The following is an 11,227-nucleotide window of genomic DNA, read 5'->3' on the forward strand; positions in this document are numbered from 1 at the left end:
GTTTATATCGTTATGTGTGTCTATATATAGTCGTTATATACCCAGGTCCTGCAGGAGGCGCAATAATATCGTTTTTCACGTCTCTCCAAATGAATGATTAATTTTATAGTTTCTGTGGTCATTCACAAATCGAACTTTGTGCTCCCATTAAGAATCATATAATGATTATGGCATTTCTACAGCCAGAAATAAAGGCATGTAATTAGTCCAGAAACTTCTCAGCTATTCATAGCATGTGGTTGTCCTGAGTGAAGCCCACAAGAGAGCAGAGGTGCACAGACGGAAAATCTCTCGTGAGAACTAGACTCGTGGTTGAAAACATGTTGCTTTCATGGCCTTTAGGGAAACATCACTACTGCGATTTCTCAAAGGCTGCCATTCTTATGCATTTAAAGATAGATCATTTGGGATGAAAAACAAAACAATTCAGAATCAATGAAAAGTCATTTTAACAAACAATATAATTAAGTGGTTGGCAAAAAAAGAGTGTCTTTAAAGTGATTTTATTAAAAGCCTCTTTCAAGAAACACACAAAGCAACAACAACAGTAGGCTATGACATTTAGATGACCTGTACAATAAGGGTTCTCAAATCATGCATCCGTTACATTACAATGTCATAGCAACAAGTTCATTATCATAATCAGCTTCATCAATGGCATTAACCTTACACATTACCAAAGAGATGACTCATATAAATCACACTTAATTCTGTTTTTGGGTTCTATACGCTCTCAAACCCAAATTAGACTAGTAAAATTGAACAACAATGGCTATAAAATAAAGGCAGCACATATCATTCACTTCTACGGCACGAAAAATTATTATTAATAATAAAAAAAATAAAAATAAAAAACATCAGACACTGATATTTGAGCATGTAACCTCCAGTATACCTTCATCCTTACCTTTTTAAACATAATCTCTTGTCTGTGCCGTGATGGTCCCTGGTGGCTACATCCCAGAAAACACAAGCCCTATTGCATGAAATGTAGGCCACATATTATCATAGTGCTAAGCTACCTCTTTAGGAGAAACCATCTTGCATTGTTTCACACCATAGCAACATCTATTTTCTAACATTACGGATATAAAGGTAAACAAAGACTTGGCTGTTTGTGGAAAGGGAACAACATTATGGTCGAACAGAGCAGCTAAATGCAACACATGCTTCGATATTAGATATATTACTGTACATATGAACCAAACGTGGCGCCCATCGTGGGGCAGCACCAGGGATAAGTTAACAACATGAATTATTTCAGACCTGGGATAAATGTTTGATGACTTTGAAAAAGAAAATAAAGAGTTCACATTAATGTTTGGAAGCCGGTAAAACAAAGCAGTTTAAAGTTTTTAAAAAGTTCATATAAACACACACACACACACACACTCACATTCTAAAAATAATAAAAATTGTCAATATTTGTAAATAATTTTGGGAAAAACTATTAAAAAAAGCCATATTTTTCTAAGGTTCATTTCTCCCTAAAGGCACAGTGATAGAGTAAAAGTGCTCCATTAGAGGATGGCTATATGACTACAAGTGGAACTTAATTGTGTTCTATAATTAAAACGTATAATGAGGTTTGCCTTTGCCCTCCGGAAGGACAATTTATCATCCTTCAGTACAACCAAGTTAGTAGCTGCCATAAACTGTGTGTTAACCTGTTTCTTTAGGCCTGATTCTAATATTGCTTGCTGGATTGCCCCCCAAAATAAGCCTGTGAAAAGATTCCCACAAAATTCTAAAATAATAAAGTTACCATAACGCAACTAAACCATTTAGCTTGTTTAAAATATTAAATTCATTCCCCTCAAAAGTTTTCATCACGTACTCGCTTTCTTGTATTTTCAAACCTTTCTTCAGCGAAACATAAAAGAAGGTATTCAGCAGAATGTCCAAGCTGCTCTTTATTTCTTATAATGAAAGTGAATGGGGACCAAGGCTGTCAAGCAAACTTTTCTAAAACAGATTTTTAAGGAATCACTTCACACTAAGCTATCGGATGCCTTCATACAACAAGGAATACAGCGCGTGAGTCATTGGTTCATTTTGGAGTTTTACAGCTGCTGTTCCCCATCCACTTTCTTTGTATGGAAAATAGCATCAACATTCTGGTATGAGTTTGGAACAACATGATGGTGAGTAAATGATGACAGAATGTAATTTTTGTGGATTAACTATTCCTTTAACCTTTGTAACTACACTCTACAACCAAAGTGGAATAGACATGAGCGGTGTCTCTGCTCATAGATATATATACGTGGATGCCACATTCGACCGCTCCAGAGACGACGCGCCTGCCATCGGATAACGGTCAGCGTGTCGTTAATTACAGTAAGAATCAATGATGCCACAACATTGTGCAGCTTCTAGTTGCAAGAACCTTTCACAGGTGAGAATGTGCTGGTTGTGTTTTTATATGTATCAACTCAAGTTAATCCAAGGTTAACTGTTCAATGTTTTGTTGTATTAGTGTATTGTGTTAGTTTAGCAGAATTATCTGCTGAAGTCTATTGCAGACCAAACATGCTTCTAACTATGGTTGCAGACGCTCAGTTAACTTGCTCTCGAATGTTCACGGACCGGCTTTGACCGTTTCAATATGGCGGACGGCTTAAGTATAGCGGCCCATAGAAACAGCCGCTAATGGGGCATCTATGCATGTATATCTATGTATCTGCTACCGATGCACAGATATCGTTTTCAGAACTAGACTGATAGATATCTAGGTTGATATGATTGGACCAATACCAATATCGGTACAGACACATCCCAAGCACCTACTAACTAAACAAGCTAGCTTTATCCCAGGTCTGTATCGGCAATCTAGCACCTGGTCGGACCTGATGACAAGCTCGCCAGCACAACACTCGCCATGAACATGGTCCCGGACTGTATCGTTTGAGAGTGCGAAAGAAGGCAATCTGTTATATTTGGTAGGTTTGAGACCCACTTACTCTAAAAGTCTCTAAAATGGCATTTGAACTCCTTCAATCAAGTTCTGAGAGAAGTTACCTCTGGTTACCAACCCCCCAGAAAATACAGTAACTATTACTTGAAACACAAACTATTGTAGTCAGAAGGCAATTATGAGAAGGAACTTCTCCAATAAGGAAAGTGGGTTGTTGAGTGTGTGGAAGGCTTAACGTACAGTACCACACATTAGATGCAGTCCTCAGCATTCACACTTGAGTCAGTTTAGAGTCTCGGCAGACATCTGGATCAAAGCGTTCAAGTGGAAGGAAATAACTTAACTGTCCTCAGGATTTCGCAGCTTGGTGCATATAAATACAGTCACGTCTACGCCCAGGTGATCTAGTGAGCGCAATGATGACATGGGTTCTTCATGAGCAATGGTTCTTCGTAAGCAAAGGAGACAGTTGGCGAGATCAATGCACGGGTTGGATGCCTAAATAGGCATATTGCCACAATAAGTGTTATCTAACAAGTGCGTGTGCAGATACACGATCTTCACCCACACTGGCTGAACTTCCAAAGCAGGAGTGAAGCATCTTGTGGTCGGTATCCTAATAACAATGCACCTCAAAAGATTAAAAAAAAAAAACGTCTCGAGTCCAAGAAAGCTGTTGAGATCAACATTTCTTGGGTGGATTCTGAACTTTAGGTCTGGAGATATGGGAATGGCGGTCTCTACAGCACTGGTGGTGACAAGACAAGGTGCAATTACTGGGCAAAAAGGCTGTGGAAAGACAGGATCACTGGGGAAAAAAAAGAGGGGGAAGAAAGGCATGAAGTACTACAAAACCATCATATATATCATGCTGTTTAAAAAGTATAGGTCAAGGGAAGCAACCCTGCCTTTAAGTATTACTTCAATATTTCTTAATTTCACCAAAAATACATTTTTAATTTCAATTACGGCAACTATTTTAGGGTGCGTTAATATCATTATGGCAAGTTCTCATGGGGTTAAGTGGGCAGATATTTTGGCTGTTGGCATTTAGGGGGGGACTTTCAAGAGGCAGCTGTGGTGGGAGTGGGTGGGTTGTCAGCCTGGCAAGGGGAGGAGGGTTCAGAACCCGCTCCAGAATGGCAGAATTCCTTGATGGTGACTGTGAGAAGGTTTGTGGTGACGTCAGTCACCACTACATTGGCACAGCTGGGTGCCATTTCAGGGTGCCAATCGGGGTCCCCCTCTTTTGGCACCCTGTTTTCCTCATGAAGTGGAGCAGTATTGCGGTCACTAACCTGGCTGACCGAGGCTTGACCCGGCTGGGTTCGATGCCGAAGGTTCCGTTTTCGGCCCCGAGAAGTGGTGAGATTCGGAGAGCCCTGGTCTTCGTCTTCAAGAGAGGATGATGGGGAGGACGAATAGGAGGGTGAGGAAGGGAGGAATGGCGTCTGGCTGGAATTTGGGTGAGGTTTGGAGGCATCTCGGGAACGTGATGAGGCTGGGGAGCCCAATTTAGTTGAAGTAGGGGCTTCAGGTTGGGTCAGTTGTTTCTGAGATGAAGGGGAGCTGCCATTAGACCCACTGGAGCTGGATGGAGAAAGTGAAGGCTGGTACTGAGGAGAGGAATGGCAACCACAGGTGCTTCCACCTTGATTGGCTCCAGTATTGGACCCTTCATTGGCCATGGAGGACATTGGCCCACAGGGGTGAAGCCCGAATGGCTGGCCATACATTGGGAAGCCCAACATCTTCATAGGATGCTGGAATGGCCTATAAGGCATGTCCCCATGCTTTTTCCCAATGATGCGATTCCTGGATGGGACTTTCGCCCGCCCCGTGTACGACTGCGCTGGCCTTCTACTAGCTACTCCACCATTTTCAGCTTTGTCAATGACCTTCAGGTTCAAGATTATGCGTCCCCGCTTAACCTCCCGAGGTTTTACCCTGCGGTTGAGTATGCGGACAGTTTCGGAGAATGGGGAGATGGGAGGACGGGGCGAAGATGTGGATCCTGTTGGGTCAGCCAGAGGGTCGGGTCGTGGCAAAGGTCTTCGAGACATTCTATGACAACGATGGATGTCTTTCTTCAGTTTATGAGCAGCAGCGAGAGAGTGCACTCTGGGGGTTGGAGCGGTAGAGTAGGAAGAGGATGGTGAAGGCTGAGGAGCAGCTGAACTAGCAGAAGAGGAAGAGGTGGGAGGCTTCGCAGTGGTGCGAGGTGGAGTGCGTCTGGGATTTGAGATTCGAGGTCTATCACCCGCCTGTGCCCGTGCCTAGACAAGCAAAAAGCAAATATGACCGAGAAGTACTAAAATATCAAACAGGAAGTTGTACGTTTTGAAACACTCAAGGCATTAACTTGTATTAAAACATTTAAAACAAAAAAAGCATATATTTCTAAGAACATTTTAAGAAAACTCAAACCTTTAGTACAAAGTTTTTTGGTTTAGGTCCACGTTTCTTTGGGCCGTGAAGTTCCTGCTCCCGCTCCCTATGAAATATGGGACAGCACCATTTAAGCCAAGGAAAATATGACATCACTTTAGTGTCAAGCCTAAACCATAACAATCAAAATGAAAGCCTTTGAAGTGTAATACAAATCTTCTTTGTTTAAAAATTCATCATAGAGGCTAGTTTCCAGACTGACTGGCAGCAAAAAGCTGCAAAAATAAAGCAAGAAAAGAAAAAGAATGAATGTAAACAATCTTTACTTAGCGCTTACATTGAAAATAAGAACTGATGGGACATATGTACACACTGTATATAGAATAAATATTTTGATTCTATACATTTTTATAACTTTACTTCATTTTAGAATTTAGGTTTTAAGAGGTAAAGGCAAGTCTTTAAGTGACACTCACTTTTGCTCAAAGGCCGCGATGAGACGATCATCCAGGATGTTCTCCTCTGGTTCCCATGTGCTGTGTCTATATTGCAAAACATTTGAATCTTTAAAATGGTGATGGGTACAAGGTTTAAAGGTCCAAGATTTCCCCATCAAGATTTCAGTTTAAAAAAAACTGATGTATTTATTAGAGATGCACCGATACTACATTTCTCTGCCGAAACCGATAGCCGACTATTCAGAATGATATCTGCCGACAGTTTGATCTACTCTCCCAAATAATGGTGCAAAATATAAAGGGAATCCTCTCATTTGGTACATTACTATATTATTAGAGGTGAAAATTAACAACAGAGCTTTTATATTTAACTGGTATTGATTTTCAGATATAATAATCACACTCAAATAAAAACTGAAGTGTTTGTATGCAACTCAGTTGCACATAAGTTAGTTTTCATGAACACTTGTCTTCATGACAAATGTAATCAAGCATACATGTATAATTAACAGTAAATAAGCTCCTCTATTTAATTTAATAATAAGCTCCTGTTTTATAGCATTGGATAACTTTTCTGAGGTAAGTGCTAGGGCTGGGTATCGATTCAGATGTCCCAATTCGGTTCGATTTCGATTTTAAAGCTCTCAATTCGGTTCGATTTCGATTCTAAATTCGATTTTGATTCCCGATTCAACTCAATGAATATAGATTTAATGCAAACCCTATATTTATTAAAAAGAACAGTGAACATAAGTTTACAAGTGGTTAATTAATAAAAAGAAATTAAGAGCCACAAACCTGTATATTAAACTCTTTTTTATTTTAGGTACACTTGGGTACATTAAAACAGAACCCAACTCTATATTTCAAATGCATACAATGAATAGACAGGATTTTGATGCAAGATGAAAAATTGATGCTGAAAATTGGACAAGTCAGAACAAACAGGATCAGGTTATTTTATGTTTAAGATAAAACAAACATAAAATCTCACAGCATTCGCTGTAACATGGAGGCTGCAAGCCTATGAACAGTGTAGGAAAACTAATACTGGCTTTTGGTAGCCTGGGAAAACCCAGACAACTTCCGGCAAATTTAGATTTGCTCTGCAAGTAGTCTGGCAAAGAGCTCATTCAAGCCCATTTCTAATCCGTCGAAATCGCGGCACCAATCAGAAACGTTGAGGCGGGCTTTACCAGAGACAATTACACAATGACGATCGCTCTGATTGGTTTTAGGTCTATCCAATTGCGCCCAGAGGCATTTGAGCGACGTCTGTTGGTGAAGCGCATCAACTTTTAAATGCATTATTATATTCAAATTGTAAACACACGAGGACAGTCTCCATGAAAGACCCACTGGCAGATGAACGTGCTACTACATTTCTCTCCGAAACGGTAGGAAATTAAATTAGATTTAATAGAGGATTTTAACTGTGACAAGATGATTGACAGGGCATTTTACGTGACAGGATGCACGCGACAGATCCGTCTGATAAAGATGACGAAGTAGTATGTCCCAAAGCTTGCCTACTTTTTTGCTACACATTCAAAAGTAAATACCTTTTCTTCACAAAAAGAGTAGATACTTTTATGGCGTAGCGTAACTTAGGACGCAGCATATGGCTTTACACGATGACGATCGCTCTGATTGGTTTTAGGTCTATCCAATTGCGCCCAGAGGCATTTGAGCGACGTCCGTTGGTGACGCCCCTTTGGAAATGAGTTATTAATGAAGCTTTGCCAGACCATAACTCAGTTACTACTGAGAATGGTCTGGTTTTAACTTGTTTTTGGGTGATAGATAAATAAATATGGAAAAAAAATGAGATTTTGAATCGACCATATTTTAAAAAACAATTAATCGAAAAAAAAAAATAATAATTGCCCAGGCCTAGTAAGTGCATCCCTAGTAAATGGACAGAATTTAAAAGCTAAGACTTTGTTGCAATTATTGGATGGGGGCGAGCTACAAATGATGTTTGGTGTAGGGAAAAACTGAAGACCTGGCAACCCTGGCTTGAACAATGGGTAATTTATAGGGTCAAATAGAGCCTGTTTTAACATAGCTATTTTTAAACTGTTAATGCGTTATTCTCGCGTTAACTTGCCCTAAATTCAACACAAGATTTTCTTCCCACACAGTATGGGTTGCAGTCTGAACACACGCCCCCTTTTGATTGACACGATATAATCCTGATCAGCCGATGGTGAAAATAATTACTTTATTATTGCTTATTGCTTAAATCGTTGCATCTCTTATTTATATATATATATATATATATATATATATATATATATGTGTTTTTTTTGTTTTTTTTTGTTACAGATCCTTTAAATAGTGCTGTGGTGTGACAAATGAATAAAAAAAAAAATAATAATTTATACATACATTTGTATACATAGCTCTTAATTTCTATCAGTCCATCAAGAATGCATGCATTATAATAAAAACGAATACATTTTCTTAAAATAGTTTTAGAAGTAGTATATCATGTCAGAACACTACTTGACCTTTTTAAGCTACCCAAATGACACTTCTGCGATAAGGCCTAATTCTCGATGCATGCAAAAGAAAGAAAGTCCCTTTCCATCCAAACAACAGAAAAGGTTAAAAAACAGTTTGCATTGCAACTCTAAGTGAAATTATATCCATTGCAATATTTATATATTTTACACACTTACTTTAGAGCCCAACCTTTCCATTTCACCAGGTACTCGATATGACCCTGCAAACAGAAAGACAACGGAAAATCCTCTTTATTTAACTCTAACTAAAGAATTATTTGATTTTTGGGGGTCACTGGGTCAGTAAAGTGTGTTAGTCTCAATTTAACCTAATACAAGCACAACCAACACTTAGACCATGTGGCATGACACCGTGCAGTATTTAAACTACTCGATCCTCCTGCATTGTTGAGATTTTTGAATCTTGGGTCAGCCAGCATGCATTGATTTTGTCATGGACTCAAGCCAGACACTTTGTCCCTTTTTAGACTCCCCCTGCTGCTCTTTTAGCGGGCTGTTGTCAGTTCCCAGCACAGCACAACCCAATTTTACAACATAAACTCAAGTCGCATATCCAAATGACCCGCATTCGACTTGTTATTTCCAATCTGACAATGTAAATAAACGCACTGGGTCGCTAAACAGGGAAACATCTGCAAGTAGGCCTCCCCCCTCTTGTCATTGCAGGCGCCTTGAAGCTCCGCATCGCGAAACAAATGAAAGACGAACCCCCCTCTGTGTACTTTGCGTCGTAAAAAAACACCCCCAGCCACCCTAAACCTATTTTTTTCTTACTTACTTTCCTAACGCGGCTTTTCAGGATGGATTCCGCGGCGAAAACCCGGTCTCCGGTCGCCGACAGCTCCTGCTCCATCTTTTAGTGCGCGCGCTCCAGACGGTTCTGTCTCGCGGCACTTCACTTTACAAAATCTGTGACAGCAACAAAACCCCGCGCTGTCACGTGATCCGGGTCAACTAGCCCCGGTAGTCCTGGAAACGGCTCGAGAAGTAGTAAAATATTAGAACATTTCCTCATAATATATTTCTTGATATATAGGATAAAATATTAAACTAAATTTAAAAAAATGTAAATCACAATCGTTGGTTTCCTATATCACAATAACAGAATGTTGAATTATTAAAGTCACCATAAAATAAAAAAATAACAATTCTTGTTTTTAATGAAATATTCCAGTATTTTATATCTTTAATTCACCTCCCACTTGCACAGACGTCTTCGAGAAGCTGTTTCACTCGGATACACCTCACAATAGGGAAGAAAAGACTATCGCAACTTCTGTTTAATGCCTTCCTGCAAAAAAAATTAAATTAAAAATTATATCTATGTGAAATATTAGTCCAGATTCAGACCCCATCATAGAACAGAAACTGCGCTTGTTAAAATTACAGATTCAAGACTTACTTCTAGCTGTTCCGGCCATTGATGTATCTCAATACTAGTTTTATTTCAGCTCAGTGCTGCGTTCGACACTATAGATCATGACATACTCTTTAATCTACAACAAAATTACATTGGTATTAAGGTGATTTAGATCATACCTTTCAGACCATTACCATTTTGTTTATCTGTGAATTATCCAAGTTAAAGTCTGTATATTATGGAGTGCCACAAGGGTCAGTGTTAGGCCCTCAGCTATTTTCAATATACATGCTGCCACTTGGTAATATTATTAACCATGGAAACATGGAATTAGTTTCCACTGTTATGACGATGATACGACCAGAAGAAATCTAAATTATTCAAGTTGACTGAATGTGCTAAAGATATAAAATATTGGATGACCAGTCATTTTCTTCAATTAAATTCAGATAATACTGAGGTATTACTCATTGGACAAAAAAACGGTACACAGAATCCCTTAAAATGCCATTTGCATTTTGAAGGATGTACTGTTACTTCACCCTTTTCAGTTAAAGACCTGGGAGTTATATTAGACAACAACTTGTCTTTCGAAAATCATATTTCATATGTTACAAAAACAGCCTTCTTCCACCTCAGAAACATTGCTAAGCTCCGGAACATGCTTTCTGTTTCTGATGCAGAAAAGTTAGTTCAATGCATTGGATGTAATGCATTGTCCTGCATCCTCAAAACACAAGCTACAATTAGTCCAAAATGCAGCTGCAAGAGTTCTTACTAGATCAAGTAAATATAATCATATAACACCAATTTTATCATCTCTACACTGGCTACAAGTTCTGAATCAATTATAAAGTATTGCTACTGACCTATTAGGCCCTAAATGATTTAGCTCCTGTGTATTTAACTGATCTTCTATCGCCTTACAATCCATCATGTTCTTTAAGGTCACAAAACTCTTGTAGGGTATAGTCCACTAAAGGAGGGAGAGCGTTTTTGCTTTTGGCTCCTAAACTCTGGAATAGCCTTCCTGATAATGTTCGGGGCTCAGACTCAGTTTACCAGTTTAAAGGAACACTCCGACTTTTTGGGACTTTAGCTTATTCACAGTATCCCCCAGAGTTAGATAAGTCCATACATACCTTTTTCATTTCTGTGTGTTCTGTAAGTGTTATTTGACGCACCCACCGCTAGCCTAGCTTAGCACAAAGACTGGATGTAAATGGATAAAGTAGCATACTAATCTAGAAAATCTAGATTAAAGACACATCTCTTTAGCCAAGGATTCATATAATCTCCTAACCTTATTCAGTTATATCAGATCAAATGCACATGATTATCTTTTGCTGGAAATGTTATGAAATGTCATTTTCCATTTGCTTTTCTGTTTTATCACGGGATGCCCATCCTGAGGTAACTGAGTATGTCAGCTCCAGTTTGGATCCAGTCTCTTATGAAGACTTCTAGATTATGTAAAGAGATGGTGCCAACCCCTGCAAAGACTTGAGGTGACACCAACTCTAGATCAACATACAAAACTGCCAAATGTTCTATATATTATATGTATATGTAACAT

The 11,227-nt window shown here is 39.1% G+C and overlaps 1 protein-coding gene across 2 annotated transcripts; it reads right to left on the reverse strand.

Moving 5' to 3' along the window:
* Positions 1–494: 494 nt before the first annotated feature.
* Positions 495–9,207, reverse strand: cbx6a (chromobox homolog 6a). Of its 2 annotated transcripts, XM_081383889.1 has the most exons (6): positions 9,070–9,207; positions 8,448–8,491; positions 5,782–5,847; positions 5,345–5,411; positions 4,216–5,193; positions 495–3,725 (listed from the first exon to the last, which is right to left on the reverse strand). In XM_081383889.1, the coding sequence occupies exons 1-6, from the start codon at positions 9,142–9,144 to the stop codon at positions 3,723–3,725; spliced, it is 1,233 nt and encodes a 410-aa protein (XP_081240015.1). In that variant the 5' UTR covers positions 9,145–9,207; the 3' UTR covers positions 495–3,722. The 2 variants fall into 2 exon arrangements, with proteins under 2 accessions (XP_081240015.1, XP_081240014.1); XM_081383888.1 differs by lacking the exon at positions 495–3,725 and having other exon boundaries at positions 3,852–5,193.
* Positions 9,208–11,227: the final 2,020 nt, after the last annotated feature.

This window comes from Scardinius erythrophthalmus (genome assembly GCF_964197995.2).
Source record: "Scardinius erythrophthalmus genome assembly, chromosome: 14".
NCBI lineage: Eukaryota > Metazoa > Chordata > Actinopteri > Cypriniformes > Leuciscidae > Scardinius > Scardinius erythrophthalmus.

Excerpts from the sequence above, each read along its gene's own strand:
- cbx6a (XM_081383888.1), bottom strand. The coding sequence starts at position 9,144 with ATGGAGCAGGAGCTGTCGGCGACCGGAGACCGGGTTTTCGCCGCGGAA. Across the intron at positions 5,848-8,447 it reads TGGAAAGGTTGGGCTCTAAA|ACACAGCACATGGGAACCAG; the intron begins GTAAGTGTGTAA and ends TTTGCAATATAG. Across the intron at positions 5,412-5,781 it reads ATCGCGGCCTTTGAGCAAAA|GGAGCGGGAGCAGGAACTTC; the intron begins GTGAGTGTCACT and ends CATATTTCATAG.